Source organism: Ceratotherium simum, chromosome 38 (assembly GCF_057802395.1).
Source record: "Ceratotherium simum simum isolate JZ-2026a chromosome 38, ASM5780239v1, whole genome shotgun sequence".
Classification (NCBI taxonomy): domain Eukaryota; kingdom Metazoa; phylum Chordata; class Mammalia; order Perissodactyla; family Rhinocerotidae; genus Ceratotherium; species Ceratotherium simum.
Genome location: NC_141937.1, coordinates 8588995 through 8616397, shown reverse-complemented (window position 1 = coordinate 8616397; position 27403 = coordinate 8588995). Strand labels below are relative to the sequence as shown.

The 27403-nt window shown below is 37.2% G+C and overlaps 1 protein-coding gene across 3 annotated transcripts; it reads left to right on the top strand.

Moving 5' to 3' along the window:
* The first annotated feature begins 67 nt into the window (after positions 1-67).
* WTAP (WT1 associated protein) lies at positions 68-27015 on the top strand. Of its 3 annotated transcripts, none has more exons than XM_004440529.3 (8): positions 68-189; positions 7469-7506; positions 9872-9927; positions 13525-13583; positions 14745-14872; positions 18892-19070; positions 24378-24532; positions 25770-27015. In XM_004440529.3, exons 2-8 carry the CDS (start codon positions 7477-7479, stop codon positions 26351-26353), a joined length of 1191 nt encoding a protein of 396 aa, XP_004440586.1. In that variant the 5' UTR covers positions 68-189; positions 7469-7476; the 3' UTR covers positions 26354-27015. The 3 variants fall into 3 exon arrangements, with proteins under 3 accessions (XP_004440586.1, XP_004440585.1, XP_087281195.1); XM_004440528.3 differs by lacking the exon at positions 68-189 and adding an exon at positions 310-470; XM_087425069.1 differs by lacking the exons at positions 68-189; positions 24378-24532; positions 25770-27015 and adding exons at positions 311-470; positions 19290-20119.
* Positions 27016-27403: the final 388 nt, after the last annotated feature.

Below are 27403 nucleotides of genomic sequence, written 5' to 3'. Positions count from 1 at the left end.
GGCGGCCCGCTTCCCTCCCCGCCCTGCCGAGGTTGCGGCGCCCCGGAGGCCGCGGGGCGTGCCACCAAGACGTAGCTCCTCCCTGGGCGCCTCGAGGCGCCGGCCGGGCGCGGTCCTTTCGCCTTCCTCCCCGCGGCGGGGCCCTGCGGTGGCCGGGTAGTGCGGCCGCTTCTGGGAGGCGACTCGTCGGTGAGTGGACCGGAGCGAACATGGCGGGGCGGAGACGCGGGCGGGTGGGGCGGGGCGTGGCGGCGGGAGGAGCGGGAAGGGGGTGGGGCGGCGGGGCCTCGCTTCCTCCCTCAGCGCCATTTTGTGGCAGCGAGACCCGCAAATAAAGGGGCTTGTCGGGGCTGCGGCGGGAGGAGGCGCGCGGGGGCCGGCGGAGCGCGGTCGGGCGGCCTGGGCGGCAGGGGCAGCGCGGCCTCGGCCTATGTGACTGAGGGGCGCCGGCGCGGTCTCCGTCCGGAGAGGTAGGTGTGGAGCGGCCGCGAGGACCTCCGGGTCCCAAGGGCTGAGGTGCGGCCGCCCCGGCTCGGGAAGGGGTGGACAGGGCGCCGAGGGCGGCTCGGGGCTCCCGGCCCCCCGGCCCCCTGTTAGCCGCGCCGCCTGCCTTCCTGCGGGGACGTTTCCGCCGCCCCGAGCCCGTCTTATCTCCGTTCTGCGTCGCCGGGGGCGAGGTGAGCGCTCCCGCGGGCCGGCGAGCCCGGGAGGCCGCCACCTCGGTGGCGTCCTGTCCCCGCGTCGGTGTCGCCCCCTCCCACCCCCGCGGCCGGATCCGGGGACTGGCGGTGCTGACGAGTTGAGCGAGGGAAGGGAAGCGGCGCTAGCTGCCCAGATTTCACGTCGCGCAGTTGGGTATGACTGCAGCTGCGTTCTCCCGGAGACTTCCATTTTTAAATGGTTGCATGCGTTCTGCGTAAAAAAAAGAATTCGTTTTTCAATTACTTCGAAGTTTTCGTGAGATTTTAAAGTCTCATGTTGCATCCCTGTAAGGCTGTTACTAGTTGATTTTTTTAAAACCATGTTTCATGAGTCAGTAGGGAACACACAGTGGAAAAGTCTAAGTTCTTGTTTTGAAGTCAGTTGGATATTTGATCCCAAAGGACTATGTTAAAATCTTAAAAAACAGTGCTTATAAAGTAAAAAAACGATTCTTTTGCCCGAGGTAGAGAAGTATTTTCATGCGTGTTACAGTCGTGAGTTGTCCGTCTGGTTTTTCATTTCTTAGAATTTAGCTAATTCCATTGCTGAGGAAGGTAAATGGAAGTCACAGGTCTTATCACCACAAGTTCTACCCGTTTTATGATTTTTAAACTGACAATTAAGTTTTCTATAATAGATAAATATATTGTAGACGTTTAAAACCCCGTCACAAAAAACGATGTATGAAAATCTTTTCAAGATGGCTAAATTTTATTTATTTACTCGTTATTCAGTAGCATGTGCTTAGGCAAATTGGGGAAAGAAATTGCAGTCCACGAGGTGGCTTGTGATAAGGAGGATGAGGTTAAATTTTAAGGGTTTGGCTGAGTGTATTTCTAGACTTTTTTTTTTAGGTCTTACATTGTCTTAGCAGATAGCTATAGCTAAGTGATCGGTATTTTCACTTCTCATTGGTGGAACTTAGGCAAACTACCCAAATTTCTAAGTCCCAACGGACGAAAGTAATAATAAAAGTGTGTGCCAGGCACTAATTTATAGAACTTCATAATACCTAGATTTCCCGATTAAATTTTGAGTCAAGCTTGCTCAAAATATTTTTGTGTATTATTTGTTAGAAATGACTTGGTATATATGATGTAGAAAATCTGTAGCAGCCCTGTCATGTAGAGATGAGAGTTGTGATAATTATATTTGTACAGTACATTACAGCTTTCAAAGTCCCTTACAGTCTTGTATGTTTGTAGTATAGAATCCCCTTGAAAATATTCTTTACTTAGCAGTTTTGATCATTTTCATGGAATTGTATATTATCTGGCTCTTGAAAAAAATTTTTTTCTTGCTCTTAAAAATTTTCTATTGGCAGGACCTGTAGCCAAACAAGACCTAGGTAGTATTTCATTTTATTCTTGTTTTTATTTTGCAAATTATCTCCAACTTTTTCTGCCTCTAAATATTTTCTATTACTAAGCTTATCAGAGAAAAGCTTTTCAGTAACAGTATATGCTATTGGGTATTAAGATGCATCGGACTAGAACTCCGTGCCATAAATAAGTATTCTTCCTTGAAAATGTTGGGTGGAATTTAATCTTTCCTAAATGCACGTTAAAGTTATCTTTTATGTTGATGTTAGTATTTTATTTGAAAAGCCCTTTGTTTGTATAGCATTTTTATGGCACTTAAAGCATTGAGATTTACTGCACTTTGTGAGGCAGGCAAAATTGGTATCCTCTTTTGCCTGACTGGGAGACTGCAGCCCAGAGTTAAATGACTTAAGACCGCGTGACTGATGTACAAGAGTCAGGAAAGGTAGCCTTCCAATTCCCAACTGGTACCGTTTCTACCATAGTGTCCGATTATTAGCTTTTTGTGTTCAGTTATGATTGGTTTCAACGAGGTACGTGCTTTCTTACTGAAGTTGTGTTCGCTGGTGCTTGCCTCTCTTAGGATCATAATGCTAAGAGCCAGGGGCGTATTGGGATCTGGGGTGCTAGGCACCCAGCCAACCAAAACTGAACTCTCCATCATAAACTGTTTCTCATTGTTAAGGCATCAAGAGTAGATGATGGTTCTGATGTTCTAAACTTGAGAGCTATATTATCTCTGAATTATCCACATGAATAACTGAAACCTTTACATAAGTTGAAAACCATGTGTTAACCAGTCTTAAACCAGGTAGCCAAATTGGCCAATTTTGACTTTTTTCTATTTTGCTTTTCTGCATTCTCTACTTTGGCTAGGCTTAATCCTTATGAGGATGAGGGAATGGGAGAATTATCGTTCTTCATCAGTTACCAACTTTTGAGAGGCACTGAATTTGGGGTCCTAACCCCCAGTTTATTAATTACCAGCTGTTTTAACCTGAGCTAATCATCCAATGACTCCTAATCATTTTCACCTTTGGAAAATAGACTAATTTTGACTTTGAAAAGTTATTATTATAAATGACTCATAGTACTGAGTATATATTCATTTTTTTTTTTTTCCTTCAAGATTCAGGGTTCAACTCCAAAGGATATTTCAGTCATTCTGTTTTTCTGATACAAGAATAGATGATCCTAAGACCATGGAATATCCATTGTCTTTATGAATCTAGACTTGACATTAGATAGTTATTGTGCTTGTCAGTTGTGCTGAAAAAATTGCCTTGGGGAATAATAAATTTCTTGTCACATTCATGCAATGTGAAAGACAAAATTGAAAACCAGGTTCTATTTTTGACTAAATAGTTGAATGTTGATCCTTTTAAATTTTAAACCTTTTCTGATTTGCCTTTTGCCTGACTGTCCATTTAACTATTGTGGCATATCTTGGACTCTCAAAGACTGAGTTTTCATCAGCTAAAGATAAGGAAGGAATTTCTTTCTAAGTGCTTATACTTTGAATTCCCCTGTCACATATGCCATAATATGTGGAATGACCTGTGACTGGGAGAGTCAACATATGAAATGCAAACATTTATACAAAACCTGTATTTGTCTCTGACTTACGTTACAAATTTAGAAATTTATTTTTATAAGGAAAATATGGATATTCTCTAAGCAGTGTGTAATTAACATCTTTAAACTTTTTAAAAGGAAAGAGAACGTAAGCCAGTGTTAAAAATTTAAATAACTCGCTGTTAAGAATTCTAAAAATTGGAGATCACCAAGAATTCTGCAATGGCGCTTAGAAACAAAGACAGGAGCATGTTGTGATTGTTATCCTCAACGTATGAATTCTCCCTTCAGGTTCTTCAAAAGGTGGTGATTGAGAGTCTGTTTTTTGATGGAGAGAAGGAAACTAATAATTAAGTGCTTATTTTCTGCCAGTCACCATGCTAAAGACTAATGTTTATCTTCAAAAATAGCAGAATAATTTTGAGCTTTGGTTGCAGTAATTTTTTTTGAAATGGGGAAACTGAGGCTCAGAGGTTCTGCTGCTTTATTGTCAAAGCTTGCCAACCTCTTCTAGAAAAGTGGGGTTATTAAAACTTCCTTCATGTGTTTCCCAGTCCTTTAAATGCCCTTTAAATTTAGCTTAATTGTTGCTAATTAAGCTTGCAATTAATTTTAATGAAATAAGAATCTGAATAACTATGTATTAAGAAAAGAAGGAACAAACCTGGGGAAAGTGTCAGGTTGTAGAAGCATATACTAGTTTATAAACTGGAATTTAATCTACTTGGAATAACATCCATGATGCTTAAATTTTATAACTAAAATTCTGAGTAGCTATGGTGCCCGCCCGGTAACGAGATAACAGGTAGACTACCTATCCGGGTGGTAAATTTAGCTGTTTTCAGATTCACTCATAGATCTCTTATCACAGTACCTGTTATATTAAATTCTACGTTTATTCTCAAAATTTTGCAGTATGGTCATCTTGGTTAGTTTTAGGAAAAAATTAGATTGGCTTAGCTTGCTTTTATGGTATTAATAGTAACTGAAGCAAATTCATTTGTTCATACTTTTCATTTAGAATATGTTTGAGTGCCTACTATGTACTGAGGCATCAGCAGTGAATGAAATGGTTCTCTCACGGAGCTTAATTTATAACTGGGAGAAACAGATAAGAATATAAAATATCAGGTTGTGATAAGAGCTATGAAGAAAAATAAAGCGTGATATGAGGGAATAATAGCAAGGGATTGGCATGTACTATTTTGAGTGAGATGGGAAGCCTTTAGAAGAATTTAACCAGAATAGCGACACACATAGATACACATTTATATACCAGTTAAATATGGCTAAAAGTTCAAATGGCTAAAATTGTCTTGTAGGTTTTTTTTTTTTTTAATTACATAAATTATTGTTTACCTATTATATTTAGCTCTGGACAAATGGGAAATTCCAAGGAAATACCATACTTGATTTCTGGGTTCCAAGAGGTTGCAGTCTAGTGGGGTGAATGCACGTTAAAACTATGCTAAAATAGAAGTACTGTAGTCAGATCTCTATGGGGATAAAACATGGTGAGGGTTTGTTTCCCAAATGATTGTAATCACTGATATCACAGTAGGATAGTCACTAAGCACGTGTCTATAACTTGCAACAGAGATGATAAACTGGACAGCAGGGAGCCTAAAGTAGGCAGGCAGCAATTTAAAGAAAAAAATAGAAAAATATACAGCATTTTAAAATGACAGAAATATGGTCCTGTCTTCATAGGTATTTGTTGGTCAGAGAGACGTGATCAACTCCATCAGCTCAGAAACAAATGATATACTCAGGTTTTTGCTTACTACGTCCAATGATAAGAATATTAAATAAGGAATAATTAAGCCAGTAACTTTATGATACAATCAACATATGGTTTTTTCCTAAAACATACTGAGTTCTTCAACACAATGTACCTAATCAGAAAATTAGGATTTAATGACAGTATGATTAGAATATCTGACTTATACAGTTGGAATTTTATGTAACATAAAAAATGGTATTGGAAGATCATCTCCTTTAGAGGGATGTCAAATATTCACTAAGAAATCACGTAGCTTTTAAAAACTCAGTTTTACGCTATAAATTCTTTGGTTAAGGGGTTTTTTTTGGTTTTGTTTCTTTTTTGCTGAAGAAGATTGACCCTGAGCTAACATCTGTGCCCATCTTCCTCTACATAAAAGTGGGATGCCACCACAGCATGGCTTGATGAGTGCTGTAGGTCCACACCTTGGATCCAAACCTACGGAGCATGCCAAACTTAACCACTAGGCCACGGGGGCTGGCCCCTCTGGTTAAGTTTTTTTTAATTGAGATATAATTGACGTAACATTAGTTTCAGGTGTATACCATAATGATTTGATATTTGTACACATTGCAAGATGATCACCACAGTTACCATCACCACAATAATTCTAGTCACCATGCATAGTTACAAAATTTTTTTCTTCTTGTGATGAAAACTTTTAAGATTTACTCTAACAACTGTCAAATATGCAATACAGTATTAACTACAGTCACCATGCTGTACATTACATCTCTATGACTTACTTATTTCTCTTTGGTTACATTTTTAATAGTTTGGAATTTGTAATAAGTATGGCTAAGTAAAATAAACTGTAAAAAAAAGTTTAAAATATAAAGGCACATTCAGGACTATGCTGTTAGAATTGATACCTAGGAATATCTTTAAATTAGCTTGTCTCCTTGTTAAATTTGAATATTAAGAAGTAGCAGAGGGGCCGGCCCCATGGCTTAGCGGTTAAGTGCGCGTGCTCCGCTACTGGCGGTCCGGGTTCGGATCCTGGCGTGCACCGACGCACCGCTTGTCTGGCCATGCTGAGGCCGCGTCCCACATACAGCAACTAGAAAGATGTGCAGCTATGACATACAACTATCTGCGGCTTTGGGGAGAATAAGGGGGGGAAAAAAGTAGCATAAGTGAGGGCCAACCCTGCTGTCCTAGTGATTAAGTTTGGCATGCTCCGCTTCAGCAGGCAGGGTTCAGTTCTTGGTCTCAGACCTACACCACTCATCTGTCATGGCCATGCTGTGGCGGTAGCTCACATACAAAAAGGAAGATTGGCAACAGATGGCAGCTCACATACAAAAAGAGGAAGATTGGCAACAGATGTTAGCTCAGGGCGAATATTCCTCAGCAAAAAAAAAAAAAAAAAAAAAACAAGTGTTTTCAGTAAGCATAATAAAGTTAATGAGAGTAGTTCTCTCGTTAACCTGTCTTTGACAACAAGGTTAAGAAAATTTTGTATAAATTTATATAAAGAAGTTAATTTTTAGATACAAATCGTTCTGTGACATGAAATTAAATAGTGTAGGAATATTTTATTAAGGTGTAAATATATATATTATATAAGCATTGCACAGTAGTAAATTATGACAATGATAGGTTCTATTTTAATATAACAACATAATGGTGTAAAAGGAAAGGCTAAGTAACTGGTACTCCCCTTCTATATCCTTTCGGCAAGATGCTGGGGATACTGCTTGAGGTCAGTATCTGACTTCAGCACAAAGCTATCACTTCTGCTGTAAGATTTGTCTTTCATAGGGCCCTTGTAAGAATGCAATGAAAAATTATATTTCAATCCTTTAAGAATTCTTAAGAATAATCTAATAACAATAGTAATATAGATATTAACAAAAGAGAAACTGGGTGTGGAGTAAATGGGAACCCTGTCGTATCTTTGCAACTTTTCTGTAAATCTAAAACTGTTCTAAAGCAAAAGGTTTATTTAAATAAAAAAAATAACGTAATGATTTGGTCATAACTGAGTTCAGTAATAAATTGGTTTGGAAAAAAGCCAGTATTTTTTTTTCCTACCTTAACTGGAAGGCAATCAATTAAACCTCTTATCTACCCCCTTTTCTAGGATTCAAGATGACCAACGAGGAACCTCTTCCCAAAAAGGTTTGTTTTTTTCCAGCAATTTTTAAGCACCTTTTTTTTTTTTTTTTTTTTTTTTTTGATAATAGAATAGAAAGGACTATCTGTATTTGCTTATTGTTCACTCTTGCCTCATAACAATAATAGCATTGTGGTTGTATAATGTGCTAAGAGCTTCATATCTTATATGCAGTGTATTTTTAGAATATTTTCAGCTTTTGGAAAACTTGTTATAATGACATCTCCATGGTCTACTACTCTTAGCCTTTGTTACACGAATATTTCCAGCTACATAACTACAAATAACGTCAAAAAAGGAAATTACTTGCAAGTTTCTGTAAGTTACTTATTTTCTTTTTTTCCTAATTTAAAGCCCTTTGGTTGTAATATAAAACCACTTCTGTATTTTTCAAGAAAAGTTTATAGCTAGTTTCTAGATTCTACCTTTTCCTGTGAAGTTATGTTTTCTATTCTCATTTTTTCCCTTTCTTTATCCCTACCTTCGAGTTTAGTCATTTTTACACACATGCACACACACAAAGGAGGTTACTAAAGAGGTAACATAGTTTCTAAGAGGAATTTATAATTCAATTGGGAAAGCAAGGTACATGCTTACTAACCAGTGAATTTTTAAGTGAACAATTTAGATAAGTGTTATGGAAATTTCTGTCTTAAGTTTTGAAGTCAAATTATTCGTGAAATAATTAGACCATGCTTTAATAACTTGAGAATTACTGTGTGCTTTCTGTTGGACTTTTAATATATTCTGGTATAATGATTTTCCCTCTTCCATTTTATAATAGTACTATGTTAGTGATTAATGTTACAATTTGAAACATTTTTATAAAGGAAAAAAGTTTTTAGGTATCTTATAACAGAAACTAATAAAGCCTTCATTTTATATTCAAGTAGGAGAGGTACCTCACCTTTACAATCTTCATTTGGTATAGAGAAGACATTTAATGTTTCTCAATTTACAAAGCGGTTTCAGCTTGCTCTAGACTATTATGCCTGTTTGTTTTTTGTTTTTAACTTTTTATTTTGAAATAATTATTGATTCACAGGAAGTTGCAGAGAAATGTATCAAAACCAGGAACTTAACTTTGGTACAATCCACAGAGCTTATTCAGACTTCACCTGTTATGTGTGCTTTCTCTGTGTGTGGCTGGTGCAGTTATATCATGTGTAACATAGTGTAACTACCACCACAACCAAAATAGTTAACTGCACCATCACCACAAGCCTCCCTTGTACCATATCCATCCCCTCCCTTTTCATCCCTAACCCCTGGCAACCACTAATCGGTTCTCCATTTCTAGAATTATGCTTTTTCACAAATGTTACATAAATGAAATCATGCGGTATATGTTTCCTTTTGAGATTGGTTTTTTTCACTCAGTATAATTTCCTTGACCTCCCTCTTCATCCCTAACCCCTGGCAACCACTAATCGGTTCTCCATTTCTAGAATTATGCTATTTCACAAATGTTACATAAATGAAATCATGCAGTATATGTTTCCTTTTGAGATTGGTTTTTTTCACTCAGTATAATTTCCTTGAGATTTATCGAAGTTGTTGCATATATCGAAGTTGTTGCATATATCGTTAGTCTTGTTTCTTTTTATTGCTGAGTAGTATTCCATGGTATGGATGTATCATAGTTTATTGCTGAGTAGTATTCCATGGTATGGATGTATCATAGTTTAACCATTCACTTGTTGAAGGACATTTGGGTAGTTTCCAGTTTGGGGCTCTTATAAATAAAGCTGCTGTGAACATTCATGTACAAGTGTGAAAATAAATTTTCATTTCTTTTGGGATGTGTGCTTAAGAGTGCAACCACTGGGTTGTAGGGCACATCAGTTTTTAGTATTAAAAGGAACTGCCATACTTTTCCAGAGCAGCTGTAACATTTTACATTCTCACTAGCAGTGTATGAAAGTTCATTTTCTCTTCATCTTCACCCAACGTTTGGTGTTATCACTAGTTTTTATTTGGCTCATTCTAATAGGTGTGTAATGATAGTTCATTGGGGTTTTAATTTGCATTTCCCTAATAATTATGTTCCTTTTAAAGATACCAAATAGTTCAGCTTTTTAAAACTTCTTTCCAATAAAATAAGATTTTTTAAAAAAAATATGTACTAAGCCATTTAAGTCTCAGACTGGAGATGCTTCATATGTCTCAGTACAGAGTTCCTTTTGGGAGGCTTTGTCATGTCACCAGTAATAAGGGTATTCCTCATAACAGAAACCAGCAATTGAAGGATTAAAATTTATGATCCCATGTTCATAAAAAGATGAAGAGCATAAGTGCCAGTGGGTATTTAATATTTAAAATTTTTGGGAAGAGCACTCAGTTCATATTTTAATTCTCTTCTCTTTATAGGTTCGACTGAGTGAAACAGACTTCAAAGTTATGGCACGAGATGAGTTAATTCTAAGGTAAAATGTTCTTTTATCAAAAATATAAAAATCTTGGGGCCGGTCTGGTGGCGTAGTGGTTAAGTTTGTGCCCTCTACTTCGGTGGCTCCGGGTTTTCGGGTTCAAATCCCAGGTGCACACCTACGTACTGCTTGTAAAGCGATGCAGTGGTGGCATCACATAAAAAGTAGAGGAAGATGGGCATGGATGTTAGCTCAGGGCCAATCATCCTCAGCAAAGAGGAGGATTGGCAGCAGATGTTAGCTCAGAGCTAATCTTCCTCACAAAAAAATATATAAAAATCTTTCTATAGAGCATTATATTGTGATTCTATACTATAATGTTTACCTTTATGTCAGATATTGTTTTGTTTTTAATGTTAATACATCCTCAAAACATTTAATATACTTTTTGAACTTATTTCCTGTGGCCTGTTTCTTCATTATATGAACATTGAGGAAAGCATAACACTTTAAAGAACTGAAGCACTAGCTTGGGTAACTTCTAGACTAACAGATAACCTGAACTTTTGTCAGAAAGACCCTGCACTCAGGAAGCTTTCGATTTAACAGATATATAGGTTTGTGGTGTGTGGTTTTTTTTTTTTGTTTGTTTGTTTGTTTGTTTGTTTTTTTTTTTTGGAAGAGTGGCCCTGCACTAACATCTGTTGCCAGTCTTCCTCTTTTTTTTTTTCCTTCTCCCCAAAGCCCTAGTACATAGTTGTGTATCATAGTTGTAGAGTTGTAGCTCTTCTGTATGGGACGGTGCCTCAGCATGGCTTGATGAGTGGTGAGTAGATCCACACCCGGGATCCAAACTGGCGAACCCCAGGCTGCCAAAGCGAAACTTGCAAACTTAACTGCTATACCACCGGGCTGGCCCCTATAGGCTTGTTTTGATGTAGTTATTTTTTCCTTTTCTGTTTAACGTGAAAAAGTTGTAGTCCTAAAGGATACACTTCTAGTTATAGAAGAAATACATTACTTACTGATGAGTCATAGTTACTCTTTCTCATAACTGTGACCTTGGTCAGCTCATTTAACTTTATATCTTTCATTTTCTCAACTGCAAGTTAAAGGAGTTGGATTAAATTACTTTTAAAGGTTACTTCCAGCACTGAATTTCTGTGGTTATCTTATAAATGTCTTGCAAAAGCAGATTGTCAAGTACAGCATTATAGTATTCATTTTTTAAATATAAGAAATCAGAAAATGAGATCACACGTTTTGTGTTTTATAATTTAAATATATTCTTTCTGCATTTGTGTATGTGTGAGGAAGGTTAGCCCTAAGCTAACATCTGACACCAGTCCTCCTCTTTTTTTGCTGCGAAAGATTGGCCCTGGGCTAACATTCATGCCCATCTTCCTCTACTCTCTGGGACACCCCCACAGCATGGCTTGACAAGTGGTGCATCGGTCTGTGCCTGGGATCCAAACCTGCGATCCCTGGGCCGCCAAAGCGGAGCACGCAAACTTAACTGCTATGCCACCGGGCCAGCCACTATTCTTTCTGCATTTTATTTTACTGTAGTTGGTGTTTTTTACATGATAACTTTTAAATAAAAATGAATATTTTTCAGGGCAACCTTTACAAGGTCATTGAACTTTTTTCTCTAGAAATTGCAAGGAATTTTTACTTGAAGAACTAAGTAAATTTAACAGGCTGGAAGTGGGGAAGAGAAAAGGTGTTTTGTAAGATATGGAGACATAGATGATGGTTCATTATTTCCTAGAGACTGATCATTTCCCACCATCACTCTACTTAGCTACTCTATTGTGGACATGCTGTTTATCTTCCTTTGCCATAATCTCAGGCATAGGACAGTTTTTCCATTGCATACCTTTATTTTCTTGCTCATAAAATTTAAATCTGTAGTATTTTAAAACCCTCTTGTCCTCTCCTGCTGAGCTAGACACTTGCTTGTGATACTGCCACTCGCGTGTTGATGTTCTCTTTGTGCCTCTGATATGGTACGCTCCCTGCCTTTTATCCTTTCTTAGATAATTCCTCTGGTTAGTACGTGCAATCTTTTTCTTCATTTAACCGTAGAGGGGAAAGTCAGTACTATAATCCAGTTAGCTTTAAGGTTTTTAAATCTCGCGCAGTTTATATTCTTGGGGTTAGTTTAACTTCTTTCTTTAGGGAATTCTCATTTATGACTTTTAAGTGAGTTTTTCCCCTCATTCTCTTGGTGATTTTAAATCAACTGCTACTTATTTAACTAGTCTCTGTTTTCTGCTTTCTTGATGTTCTTGGTTGAGCTTTTATATTTTTCTGTTCCTCTAAAATAATAGTTCGTATATAGCCTCCACAAAAGACCTTTATTCATCCCTAAACATAGAATGAATTCCTGTTTGTGTCCTAGGTTGTAGGGGCCATAAAAATAAGCATGCCTTGGCTGAACAGTAGTCTTTATTTAGAAGGTGGATTAGCTTGGTATTAGGAAATATTTTTTGTTTATTATGTTGTAATATTAATAAATCTCATAGTAAACCTGTCAGAATTTTTAAGGTTGTAAGATTATTAAAAAATTTCTGAAATTAAAGTAAACTTTGATTAGCTGTAACTGAAGAGCAGCTTAAAGACATAGCTCTTCAGTAAGCAAGATGGCAAACATTCAGGGCAGGTTCCTCTCCATTAGCAGTTGCTTCAACGTAAGACTGGGGGAAGTTTTGTTGTTTATCTGCAGTAATTGTCAAGAGCAGCTAATATAGCCCGTATTTTGAGGGTAGAGGAATATAATGAGGAAGAAAGGTCCCCTCATACTCTTGAGAGCATATGGCATTTTAGACAAGTTGTTTCTGCTAATTAGATATGATTTTTTTTTTTTAATGCCTTGAAAAATAGTATATTTTCTCACAGGTAAAAATAAATATTGCTTTGAGAGAGTCACATGGTATTTTCACAAAAAAGCCAAGATAAAGAACCTTCAGTTCCTTATAATTAGGCACATTTCTTGTATGCCTTTTGTTTGAGGTGGAAAGTATATCTGAAAGTAGTAGTAAGTTTTTTACTCAACCTCTATAATCCAGCCATTGTGCTGAGCATCAGTGATACGAAGTCCTATATGGTATATGATCTGACCCAGAGAAACACGCTTGGTATCTTCTCAGGAGACAACACTATTCTCTGTATTTCCCCTTACCTTCCTTTCCTATAAGTTAGAAGGAATAATGATGTGACTAATTTATTATTAAACTATGTTTATAATTATCTCAAAATGGAAGAGACCTTAAAAATCATGCAGTGGAGGGCCTGCCCCGTGCCTTAGCGGTTAAGTGCGCGCACTCCGCTACTGGCGGCCCGGGGTTCGGATCCTGGGCGGGCACTGATGCACCGCTTCTCCAGCCATGCTGAGGCTGCGTCCCACATACAGCAACTAGAAGGATGTGCAACTATGACATACAACTATCTACTGGGGCTTTGGGGAAAAAAAAAAAAGTAGGAGGATTGGCAATAGATGTTAGCTCAGGGCTGATCTTCCTCAAAAAAAAAAATCATGCAGTGGAATTCTCAGTATTACTTAAATTTATAAGTTTATGGATGTGATTTTCTAGTTTATTTAATAAAAGCAGTTTCAATGTAGCAACTAAAATGAATTTATTTTTGTACTAGGTGGAAACAGTATGAAGCCTATGTGCAAGCTTTGGAGGGCAAGTACACAGATCTTAACTGTAAGTTTGAGTTTTAGCTTCTTAAAGACTGTGAGAATATCTCTTTTTAGATTGTTGTTATAGATACAGGATAGTTGATTTTACTAATAAGCAAGTGTAATTTTTATTGAAGAACTGTTTCAGGCACTGTATTGGGTTCTAGGAAATAGAAAGATGAATGAGACATGATCTCTCTTTTTGAGGAGTCCCAGTCATTGGGAAAGATTGACATGCAATAATCATAGTGTGACTGTTTTAGCAGAATTATATAAAAGGTTCTGAGAGAGCATTGATAGGGAAACTCAGAACTACTTGAAACTTTGCTTGATCTCTCCCTAACCCCTTCCATAGTGGAATTTGAAGTGAAACATGAATTAGTCTAGAAGGGAGGTATATAAAAGAATCAGGAATAAATTTATGAGAGCTTAACTTGTAACAATAGGTTATAGCTGTATATTTACAGATTTTTTTAAATCTGCTAAAAATAATACCAACAAAGTTTATAATTTCAGACCATTTTATTTTTTGTCACTTTTTGCTGAGTTAGAATAACATACTATTTGTGAGTATAAAAGCCAATATAGTTTTCCAAGTCCAGAAAGCTTACTGCCCTGAAATTTCAACTATTATATAACTATGTTATAATCCCCAGAAGTTATGAACATTCTGAAAGCTTAAAGTAATAATTGTCCATGCAGTTATTGGCATATTTATATTGAATAGGTTAAAAACAATATTAGTCAGGACTTTGTGAATAATGTATACAATTGTCCCTTGATATCTGCAGGGTGATTGGTTCTGCCTCCAGGATCCGAGGTGGTTGAAGCCTCGGATGCGGAACTGTGGGTACAGAGGGCCAGCTGTAGTATAAACAAATGCAAATACTAATGAGTTTCCTTTGTTCTGTTGGGAACAGATTAGACTATAACAAGATAATTCCATCTAGTATTAGGTGGTTGTGGACCAGTATACACCACTACCTCCTAAAAGAGCACTTGTGATCAGAAAGAAATTTCCTGGTTATACAAGTAGTTAAGATAGAAACTAAAGACTTGATGAATTTCTTTACCCTGGTTTTTATTATCCTTGACAAAGGCAATTAGAACTTTCCTTTGGTTAATTCAGTTTGATTTTGAAATTATATTTCATCATGTTTTGGAATTTTTTTCTTTAAATCATCAGCTAATGATGTAACTGGCTTAAGGGAGTCTGAAGAAAAACTAAAGCAGCAACAGCAAGAGTCTGCACGCAGGGAAAACATCCTTGTAATGCGACTAGCAACCAAGGAGCAAGAGATGCAAGAGTGTACTGTAAGTATTTCGGATGTTTTAAGTCTTCTTGAGGAATTGGTTTTTAGTCCATGTTATTACATATATTAATTGTATTTACATGTATTAATTAGCCAGCCCTGGTGGTCTTAGTAGTTAAGAATTGGCATCCTCACTATTGCAGCCTGGATTTGTTTCCCTGTCAGGGAACCACACCATCATCTGTCGGTTGTCCTACTGTGTCAGCTGTGTGTTGCTGTGATGCTGAAAGCTATGCCACGGGGATTTCAAATACCAGCAGGGTCACCCAGAGTGGACAGGTTTCAGCAGAGCTTCCAGACTATGACAGGCTAGGAAGAAGGACCTGGCCATCCACTTCCAAAAAAATTGGCCATGAAAACCCTATGAATAGCAGCAGAACATTTTCTGGTAGAGCGTTGGAAGGTGAGAGGATGACACAAAAAGACCGGGTGGGGTTCCGCTCTGCTGTGCACAGGGGTGCTGGGAGTCAGAATCAACTTGACAGCACTAATAACAACAGAATTAGTATTAAGCTAATTTTATATGCTTAATACTAATTGTAAATGCACATTTTGGTAGATATACTTTGAGCTGTAAGTATGCTAAATGTAAAGTTTTGTTAGCCATTCTCATCATCGGATTTAAAATATTTTTTGTGGCCAAGAAGTCAAAAGTTAAATTTAAGTTATTCTCTGAAATCTTCATGATTTATGAGAATTAGTATGTTGATTCAGATATTTTTCAGTAGCTTGATATCTGAGGGTATAGAAGTATTTGCTCTTTACTTAAGCAAGCCATCTGATTAGTTTCTCCTCTGCTCTCTTTTCCCGTTTGTGCATAAAATTATTTTTCTTAGTATCAGCAGCTTCTACCATGGCTCCTTTTTAATTGTTACAGCTTTCATTTGTACAATTTGCCATGTCTACATAGATCTGAAATCTAGTGACATATTTAATCGGTTAGCTCTGGTTGAATTTAGATTCAGTTTGATGCTGTCTTTGACAGTATTAGCCATTCCTTTTTATTTGGTGTTTGTCTATATATAAGTTATATAAAATAGAGGTAGCTTTATCTCGATTGTTTCTAATTTTAAAATCTGAAATTTTATTCAGTTCTTCTGTGTAATCTTTATTCATTTGATACATATTTATTAAAACCTAATGTATAAGGCAATATTCTGGTTACTGGAGATTCCAGTACTATATAGGGCATAGTCCTAATCCTGTTTCTTCTCTTACCAGTAAAATGTTCTTTAGGGCTCGATGACAGTCCTTTTACTTCCTTTGCAGAGATTGTCCACATTTCCACAAAAGTCTCCAGTCCCTCTTCCTTCACTTTTTCAAAATGACTTCTTCACAGTTACTTTGCTAAAGAAAGCAGTAGCTTCTGTCATTTTCTCTACCTTCTCCCCAGTTTTTCTGCTTTCGTTCCTACCAGTGTAGTTTCCATCTTCACTACCGCTGATACTTTTTCTCTGAGGTCACTAATGGATATATTAACAAATTTCTCTTTTTCTCAGTACTCATATGCCTTCACGTTCTTTATTTTCAACAAGTGACCATCTCCCACCTTTGGCTATTTTTTTACCTGGACACTTGGTTCCAAAAAGTCATACCAGTAGTTTGAATATAATCTTTTTTCTTTTTATGTAACACCCACCCTACGCCTCCAAAAAATTTTTTTTTTCTTTTATGATTTTCATATCTAATGGAGTGGCACTACCTCTCAAGTGCCCAGTCTCAAAACCATTTAATTCTCTCCTTTTTCTGATATTCAGGCTTCTAATTCTGCTATTTACTCATTTAATAGTTTTAGGTCTGTCTGTTTGCATGGCACTGTGCTAGATGCTTACACATACACAGGATGAATCTTCCCTTCACAGTGCTAACATCTGGTAGAGGGAGTGTGAATGGATAGGGCCAATGGTAATATCTCATAACACCAGCGTGTCTTGAACTCATTCTCTCGTCTTGAGTCCTGCTTTTGACACCTTAGTTCAGGTACTTCTTACCACTTGCCTAGATAGTATGTGCTATTGACTGACCTCTGAGATTCTTTAGCTACCCTATATACACTGGCAGGATCATATCATGCCTGATCAAAGCCTTTGGTGATGGCTCATCACTCTTTTGTCTTCTCAACCTAGATTTTAAGGTTATTTCAACTAGAACCTAACTTTTTCCAGCCACATGTTTTACAGCTCTCCCCTGCGTAGGCCGGCTGAACAACTCACTCTTCTTTCAGCTAGAATACAGTGTGAGGTTTTGCAGAAAGGGCAGCAGGAACAAAAACACAAGGAAAGGGCAAGATTATATGTGGCAGATGAGAGCAGTTCACTTTGTAAATCTAAGTAGTAACCGTGTCTCTGTTGGAGAGGCAGTGCTTCCTTTAAGGATAGCAGTACATGGCATATGCTCTATGACATGCTTTATTCCTGTTAAATTATCTTAGCAACTGGTCTTACATGGAATAAACAGTTGTACTTTTGTTTAAAATGAGTTACTTTAAAAAGTCTCCCGAGGGCCGGCCCCGTGCCTTAGCGGTTAAGTGCGCGTGCTCCGCTGCTGGCGGCCCGGGTTCGGATCCTGGGCATGCACTGACACACCGCTTCTCCGGCCATACTGAGGCCGAGTCCCACATACAGCAACTAGAAGAATGTGCAGCTATGACATACAACTATCTACTAGGGCTTTGGGGGAAAAATAAATAAATAAAATTATTTTTAAAAAAGTCTCCCTAGAGGCCGGCCTCATGGCGTAGCAGTTAAGTGCGCATGCTCCACTCCTGGCGGCCCGGGTTCGGATCCCAGGCGCACACCGATGCACCGCTTGTCAGGCCATGCTGTGGCGGCGTCCAATATAAAGTGGAGGAAGATGGGCACAGGTGTTAGCCCAGGGCCAGTCTTCCTCAGCGAAAAAAAGAGGAGGATTTGCATGGATGTTAGCTCAGGGCTGATCTTCCTCACCAAAAGAAAAAAAAAAAAATCTCCTGAGCTAAATAAAAATTAGTTCTGTTTACTCAGTGAAATAGTAATTAAATATATTCCCAATCCACTTATTATGTTTGTGTCTTTTACTAAATTTATGGTAGAAATTAACTGCTTATGAAATGTTGACATTAATCCTATTTAAGCCTTAGCGTGGCACAGTAGATCTGGATCTTGAACCAGATCTACTTTGGGTGTGAAAAAAGTGATGCATTTAATGTTAATAAACTGTATTTCATATTTTAGAAATGTATTTTTAGTGTGCTAGTAAATAGTACACAACTGAAGTCGAAATTGAAGGTTTCATATGTAAGTAGAGGGTTTTTGGTATGGTGGAAAAAGCCCTAGGCTGGGAGTGAGGAGGCTTGAGAACTAGAGTTCTGGTCCCAGTTCTGGCACTGAACTAACTGTAGTCTTGGACAGTTGGCTTAATCTCTCAAAAATAAGCAGTTTGGACTTTGTCACCTTCCAGCTTTATAATTCTGTGATTGAAATCTACTCAGAAGGAAAAAAAATGAATATATACCTTATTTTGGCTTAAGGTGCTATTTATAAAGTTGTAATGCCAACTCCTGTAAATAACTACCACTATATATTTTTAAATTTAGAAATGCAAATATGTGTTTTTAAATTATAGTCCTGTACCTGGTGTATTTTTAGGGGACTTGTACATACATAGATAATTGCCAAAGGCACAAATTCGAATGAGTAAACTACTGTACTCTTAGATAATTAATATTTTAAACTTGGCTTTTTTCCAATTGGTGTCAGCATTTTTAGTAAATATAACATTGACTTTTTTGTACTGTTGGTTGCAGAGTAAGATGTAGCCTCTAAAGTTTCCAAATATGGAAATACAATCAAATGGCCTTAATTCCCACGTGGATAACCTTAAATAGTTTTTAATTTATACTTTATCTAGAGGATTTTAAGGTCACAGCAGGGGCACTTAATAAACAAGTTGGTAAATACAGTGAATTAAAGGGATTTTCCCCCACCTTCTTTTGTATGTTTCCTTTGATTTGGTAGTAATTATTTCTTTTGCTTTGCACAGACTCAAATTCAGTACCTCAAGCAAGTCCAGCAGCCTAGCGTTGCCCAACTGAGATCAACAATGGTAGACCCAGCGATCAACTTGTTTTTCCTAAAAATGAAAGGTGAACTGGAACAGACTAAAGACAAACTGGAACAAGCCCAAAATGAACTGAGTGCCTGGAAGTTTACGCCTGATAGGTAAACAAATCATACTCCCCAGTCAAGACTTCCCTGACAGTCCCACTACGAGAAAGCTGTGGTGGGACAGCCAAGTACTCGTTTCCACACCAAGACTCAGACTTTTTGAGCCAAAAAAAGCCACATTCTTAAACTATCCAGCTTGTAATGATTAATGTAAAACTTACCAGATGAACCTTGTATTTCAGCTTTTTTCTCTTCCCCCTCCCCTTGCTTCAGAGGCCTGATGGCGTCGGACTATTCCGAAGAAGTGGCCACCTCCGAAAAATTCCCCTTCTAGAACATGTAGACACTTGAGAAATGTTTCTGTTTGAAGAAAATAGAGGGAGAAACAGAAGTCTTAAGTCTGTGGCACACTGTGTCTTCAGACAGTTTGGAGGAATGAAAACCTAGAGATTTAAAATCACGAGTTGAACATGTAAAATTCCAGTAAAATGTAAAAATGGAATATGCATTGCTCTTAACCTTGAGCATAGTGACTTAGAGACACTGTATATCAGTTTTGCCAATAAGACTGTGGACTTCGTGATTGTTGTTGAACTTCTGGGTCAAAACTCAAATGAGGTGAATTTTGCCTTTAAAGAGTTTATTTGGTAAGAACCAACTTAATAGTCGAGAGAATCAAATAATAGATGTCAGTACAAGTAGTTTATATATTTAACCATTTAGTTTGGGGCTCTATATTACTTGATTGAGCCTTAAATCATTGTGGTTTTAATCAATGGTTTGTTCTTTGAATCGTTGCTAATACTGTAGATAATCTTACTGAGGACTGTACAAACATGAAGGTGTGGTATCAAACTTTAGGTTTAAACTGTTTGAAGCATTATAAACATTCATTTCACAATTAGATTGTATAAGGATATTGGCTGTGATGAGACTCACTGCGATATTTTTTTCAGTAGTGAAATTTATTAAATCCCCATTCCATTAACAGGCACATGTTGAAAGAGCATTGTCGTTGGTGTTAATGGGGGAATGTGTTCCTTCATTGTATTTGGGCCTTTTGTATTGCACTCTTGATATTAAATTAAATGTGCCTTGAAATAGTTGTTTTTTTTTTTTTTTTAAAGTTCAAGGAATACTATGATGATTTTGTTGTACTTTTAACATTTTGATTTTGGGGGGTTGTGGAGAGCAGACTGATTTTGGAAAAATTGTTGCTGTGCTCTTCAAAGTGAAGGAAAAGGCTGTGTCTCATTTTTAAAAGACCTACTTTTTTCCAGCTGGTATCATAAAAGACAAGGAGACTTGACACTTGTTACTTTTTGACACCTTGTCCCAGGATTTTGCAGTAGAAATTACTGTGGGACAGCTTCACAGGGTGCCTGCCAGAAGATTGGGGAATATGTATTGGAACTGTGGGCTGGTGTAAGTGAGACTTTTTGTGAATTGAAAAGAAGGTATAGTGATCATTTCTAGCAAATTCATTTGATCATTTAGATAAATGAGGCATTATTTTCTTCATGCTTCCATCCAATCCTGGAGGTGAATTTTTTTCGTCAGATCATTCTATAAGTCACCAATTCGAGTTTTCACTTGGTGATAATGGACTCTAAGATGAGTGGAAGATAAATGTTCCAGATTGTCCCAACGGTTTAAGTGCAGTTTTAACAAGGGTGACTTAAGTTCTCTCTTAAACATTCAAATCAATTGTAAGTATCTTGTATGTTTGTGCTTTAGGGAACTGATTGTGGGGCAGAGGGTGGGTTGAAGAAGTGGTTTGTGTGACTTCACAGCAAGAAATCTAAAATTCTCACTATTTGTGGGGGTTGGAGGGTAAGTAACCAAATCTGTTTGAAATTAGTTTATTGTGCTCTCATTAAGGCTTTTGTATGTATTTTATGCCATTTAAGATCACAGTAGAAATGGCCTGAGTATTTTTAGTAGGTCAAGAAATAATTCATAAAATGTATTAACATATACTCAAATTTAGCCAGCATCTTTCTTTGCCACTTAGGTAACAGTCACTTTGAGGTCTGTGGGGTTTTTGTCTTCTTGCTGTTTAAAAAAAAATTATTTTAATTAATAAGATAATACATGCTCATGTATAAAATAGAAATAGCATGAAGAAAGCTAGAGATAAAAATTGAGTGACTCCTGGATGTGACCTTGCCCTTCCCCATTCTGTTCTCCAGCAGTAACCACTGTTAAATTTCTTGGGTATCATCAAGATAATTCTATGCATATACAGTCATTTTGTATAAACTGATTTTAAACAGAAGTGAACATACATACATAAAGATGATTTGCAGCTTGGCTCCCCCCCTCTCCCCACTTTACCCCTTGGGCATTTTTCCATTTTTTAGTACATTTAGATTATTTCATTCTTAATGGTAACATAATATTTCCTTTGTATTAATGAATCATAATTTATTTTAATCACCTACAAATTAACTTTTGTTCTGTAAAAAATAGGCTATAAGCCAGAGAATATCAGGTAGTATAAATACATCATTAATCTGAAACAGGAAGTGCTCAGTCAATACTCTGTCTGGAATAATTCAAATAGAATGGGTTCTGTTTTGTTTTTGTTTTTGTTTTTTTGTACTTTGCTATTTTAATTTGGAGAGAGAGAAGGATTCCCTGAATTAGAGTATTTAGAATTTGGACAGTTTTCAGTTTGCATGTAATCATTTAGGTAATTGTGTGTACACCTCTCCAAAATACTGTGTTTCCCTTCCCCTTGATAACAAAGCAATGTCCGGTGTCCATTCTTTTTTATAAATTCTTCTCTTGAGCTATTTCCTATTATATTTTCCTTGTGGGTTATTTGATTTTAGGAATGGATTGGATTTTTTTTTATTTAAAAAAATTATTCCAGAAAGTTACTTGTACTTGAATTCTCATTTTTTTGTGATGCGATGAACACAACACAAATTTCACGTGACATAGTAAAATGATGTAAAATTACAGAATGTTTAAAGAACAACACTTTTATTAAGATTTGTTTATTAAATTTCATGACCAAATTCAGAAATGTTAGGATTATCTTAGAACGAGCATTTATTTATAAAAAGGTATGACTTTATAAATGAAACGTTTTTTGCCTTAGAATTTGTGATACTTTATATGAAGTTAAGTCAGGTCACAGATTAATGTGTTGATTTCTCAGTCTTTTTTTCTAATCTTTATTAAATTCATATAGATTTTTCAGTTTAGTTGGAAACCACTGATGCTGTATATTTTGCAAGAAAACTAAGTTGTGGGAGCATAGACAGTAAAGTGGGAGGAACACCACTATCTTTGATAGTGGTGCCTATTTCTTTAACTCCTCATTTGATTTGTTTTGTTTTGTTGCTTGAGGTTGATTCACCTTGAGTTAACATCTGTGCCCCTCTTCCTCTATTTTGTATGTGGGTCACCACAACAGCATGGCCGCTGACAAGTGGTGCAGGTCTGCACCTGGGAACCAAACCTGAGCCTCTGAAGCGGAGTGCACCACCCTTAACCATTAGGCCACGGGGCCAGCCCAGGCCCTCTCATTTGATTTCTAAACTTTTGTTTGGTGGAGGCTAAAGTCTGAGAGTACTAATGGGAAATGGGGGATATCTGGAGCTACAGCAGCAGTGAACAGGGACACCAGCTGAGAAAGGTGCCATAAAAAGAGTAAAACCCTTAGCATGTGCTGACTCACGGCTTTCACCCCAGGCTCCTTTGAGCAGTAGTAACCCAGGTTTTATTGTACCATAGATTTGTGTCAGGAAACGTAAACTACTGACTTTTGCTTGAATTATATTAGGTTAGCACATGTGCTTATAGGTAAAAGAATCGTGCAACACTGAATCAAAGACTGAGAATCATTTATAAAGTGTTCCCATTTTAAAAGTTCTAAGGCTTAACAGGGTCAGATGCATTCTCAAATAATATATTAGGCAACTGAAAGCCCCACTAAAAGAAGGAAAGAATAGAAAGTGTCAGCAAAAAAAATGTTTTTAACTAGTACGGTCATTCTGAACTTAACTCGATAAGAGTATCAAACTGTCCCTATCCAAGTCTCAAAGGTAATATCACAATTATATACTTAAATGGGATCCCTTTAAAAGTGATCATTTCTTTTGTTATTGCTGAGGCTAAAGAAAAGCAGTAAAGTTTAATTGAGAGACTATTATTAGGGCTTATGATTGCATTTTTGTAATTACTGTGTATATGCATGTAGGTTCTATGATATGTTGCACTAGCACTTGGTAATTAATTTGTTGAAAGTATGGCACGCCTAATGTGGCAAATATTTACATACTTGCATTATTTGTGATAAGTAACCCGTCTTATTTTTGTGTCCTAAGGATAATCGTGAATAAAATCGTAACCAAATATCAATATTAAATTTTTTTTAAAATTACATCACAGTTTGACAGCTCAGAAGTATATATATCACATAAAGACATTAAATGAGGGATTGATGAAGAAAGTGTCTTAAAGCTTTTTTTTTTTTTTTTTTTTTTTTTTTTTGAGGAAGATGGGCCCTGAGCTAACATCTGTTGCCAATCTTCCTCCTTTTTTCCATTTTTTTCTCCCCAAAGCCCCAGTAGAAAGTTCTATGTCATAGTTGTACATCCTTCTAGTTGCTGTATGTGGGACATGGCCTCAGCATGGCTTGATGAGCAGTGCATAGGTCCATGCCCAGGATCTGAACCAGCAAACCCCAGGCCGCTGAAGCGGAGTGCGTGAACTTAACTGCTACACTACCGGGCCGGCCCTTAAAGCTCTTTTTTAAAGGCTCTTTAAAAACAATTACTGAACATGCCTCAATGCAATAAACATTCTTGCGAGAACTGTCAGTTAAGAGGCATCCTTGTTAAATGCTGTTCTAGCAAGAATAAATATGCTCTGATTCATTTATATTTACAGGTACTGATTTTCATGTTAGATATTTTAAGGAAGTGTACATTTGTGACTGATGTTGAATTTACCTTTTCAAAAACTTTTCTGTTCCATAAAGCCAAGTACCCTAGTATTTTACTAATCTTGGTATATCCGAGGCGTGTGTTAACTGGCTTTTTTCTACCTCAAATGATAATTTGGGATGAAAGTAAATTTCAGAATCGATTATTAATGTAATAGAAACAAAAAGTAGCCGTTTGGGTACTTTTTGTTTAGGGTTTATTTTTGCTCCTGTATTGGCAAAATACTGAAATGCAGAAGATGGACGAGTTCCAGAAAAGAAGATGGTAATTATAGGGAGGCATCTGCTGTGACATAGTTATGTTCTGTACGTCTTACATCTATCGCTGTAATAATTGCAAACAAAGAAGATTGTGGAGAGTTTTGTCTTCATTTTGTGATGGATGGCTCTTTCCTTTGCAGCCAAACAGGCAAAAAGTTAATGGCGAAGTGTCGAATGCTTATCCAGGAGAATCAAGAGCTTGGAAGGCAGCTGTCCCAGGGACGTATTGCACAACTTGAAGCAGAGTTGGCTTTACAGAAGAAATATAGTGAGGAGCTTAAAAGCAGTCAGGATGGTAAGGGGTTTTTTGAAAAGTTTGGTTAATTTTGCACTGGCTTTAAAAAACTGCCAGGCATGAATATTGTAGATTAGATTCTGTACATGCTCATCTCTGCCAATTGTTATATAAAATTATGAATGAAACATTTCTAGTTGAGTTAGCAAACAAAGCCATTTAAATTTAGTGGTTTTTTTCCCCCCCACTCTCCTAATTATTTATTGTGCAAATTTCATAAGAAGTTTGTTTTTCAGTGGTGGGATTTGGTGAAAGACAGCCTATTATATTACTAAGGCATTACATGGATATACAAATTTATATTCAGTGCTTAAAAGGGGGAATATCCTCATTTAACCAATTACTCTAAGTGTAAATCTTGGAAGTATTTGGCTATTTCCAGTAGTCTAAAAATATATAATTGATTGTACCGTTAAGATCCTATTTTATGAATAACACGTAATATTTAAATTTGCTAAGACAAACTGAAGGTAACTGTCAACTGCCATCCCTTTTTTTGGCAAATTTAGCTGCATCCGTGCTGTATCTCTCCTTTTTGAGGAATATTAGTAGTAAGGAAAATATCCAAACTTTAAAAGTTAAATTGAGAGTTAGTGTATCTGGCAGTTAATTGCAAAGAAGATCAGTGTTCAAGTGATATCTTTACCTTTTCAGAGTGATAGTTCTTAGATTTTACTATTTGTAAATATAGCAAATAGATTTTGTATGGTAGTGACGTCAAAACTTTTTTAGAACTTAATGGACGTGTATTTTATCAATTTTCAAAGGTTATTTTCTCTGATTTTCGTTCTTGGGTGTAGAACAGTCCTTGGTTACAGCATAGGCCTCTTTGGGGTGTTAGAGTAGGGGGCCACAGACTAGACCTGCTGTGGAGCTGAGATAGACACTGGCTGGAGGGTGAAGAGTCAGGGGACCAGCCGTGTGGGCCCCCGGGTAAACAAGTGTGGAGCAGATTCTGTGGGCTGTAATCAGTTTTGTATGGCTGGATGGTTTGAATCAATTTGAACTTGATTGCTTTAATATATTCTAAGCATCTGTCTTCCCCCCAAAGCAAACTCATTCTTGTATGACTATTTTAAAATTCCACACAAAATTTTAAAATATTCTTTTGTGATTTTAGAATTATATTTGTTCACTTAAACATTTATTGATTGCCTGGCTTTGTGGCAGGCAGTAAGAAATATTTTAAAATATGTTATAAGAAATATTAAAGTAGGTTTGACTCTCCTTTGCACAGAGCTGAATGACTTCATCATTCAACTTGACGAAGAAGTAGAGGGTATGCAGAGTACCATTCTAGTTCTTCAGCAGCAACTGAAGGAGACACGCCAGCAGTTGGCTCAGTACCAACAGCAGCAGTCTCAAGCCCCAGCCCCAAGTACCAGCAGGACTACATCTTCTGAGTCTGTAGGACAGGCAGAGCCCACAGGTAAAGACTGCAGTCGTCTGGCCAACGGACCAAGTAATGGCAGTTCCTCCCGGCAGAGGACGTCTGGGTCTGGATTTCACAGGGAGGGGGAGACAACCGAAGATGACTTTCCTTCTTCTCCGGGGAATGGTAATAAGGCCTCCAGCGCCTTGGAGGAGAGAACTGGCAGAGGAGGTAGTAGTTACGTAAACCAACTCAGTGCGGGGTATGAAAGTGTAGACTCTCCCACGGGCAGTGAAAACTCTCTCACACACCACTCAAATGACACAGACTCCAATCACGACCCTCAAGAGGAGAAACCAGTGAGTGGGAAAGGTAACCGAACTTCGGGTTCCCGCCATGTGCAGAATGGCTTGGACTCAAGTGTAAATGTACAGGGTTCAGTTTTGTAATATTTTTTCCAGCGAAATTTTTATACAGTGTCATTTAATTTGGGAGAGGATACTGTCCAGAAAATTAACGCATACTTTTGTCACAATTTGCCTTTTTTGTGGGTGTGTGTGTTTTTTCTTTTTTTTTTCTTTTGCTTCAATACCTCTGCCACTTTGGAAATTGTTAACAGTTAATTACTTTGAATGTTGCTAAAAGGACATTTTGTGTAGGGTCAAGTTATTTTTATATGAGTTAATGTGAAGTTGTAAATGGAGATCTTTCCTTAAAGTATAACACAATGATGTCTGTATAAATCTGTGTCTATCCTAGAACCTGTGCTGTGTAAGGGCATTCTTACTCATGCTGTTATATTATACTTATGCACCATTCAGACTTGTTAGAGTAGATGTGGGTTTATGACTGCCAAGTTTGCCCAGTACAGTAGTTTTATCACTAAAAGTTGGACTTGTTGATGGAGTCCTATAGTAGTTTCAGTGTTAGATACAGTTTTTTCCACCATACATCTGTGCATTTTCTCTTTAGGTGACTGAATGTTTAAGAAATTTGTGTGCATAGTTACTCAGTTTTTATGAACTGTTGTATCCTGTTAATGCATATTGCTCTGTGACTCCAGTATATCTTACCTGTACTGACCAAACCTAAATAAAGATTTTTATTGTAACTCCTTGCATTCATTTTTTTTGTTTGTTTTTATGAGTGTGTTTAACATTTGTCATTTATTTTCATTGAATTGCTGAATTTCTACTCATTATCCTTCAGCATACCACAAAGGTGACACTTAAGTCCATGCATCAATTTTGATTGTGCACTTAATTTTTTTTTTTAATTTATGCCTTGTTTTGCAAAATGAACTTGGAGTTTAGGGCTACACTTTAAATGCATTTTCCTGACTTGTAAAAATAATTGTTATAAAATACAGAAAAATATAAAGAAGAAAATAGTTACCTAACTATTTGTTAGGTTTTAATTGAAAAGCAGGCTTTGTTTTTGTGAAATGATTTCAGGTAATTAGGTAATTCACCTGTGTAGTCAGTGATGTTTGTTTTAAA

What these genes read in the sequence shown, in the direction of transcription:
- WTAP (XM_004440529.3), top strand. Translation starts at nt 7,477, where the DNA reads ATGACCAACGAGGAACCTCTTCCCAAAAAG. An exon ending in AGGAACCTCTTCCCAAAAAG is followed by an intron (nt 7,507 to 9,871) that starts GTTTGTTTTTTT and finishes TTCTCTTTATAG; the next exon opens with GTTCGACTGAGTGAAACAGA. An exon ending in CGAGATGAGTTAATTCTAAG is followed by an intron (nt 9,928 to 13,524) that starts GTAAAATGTTCT and finishes TTTTTGTACTAG; the next exon opens with GTGGAAACAGTATGAAGCCT.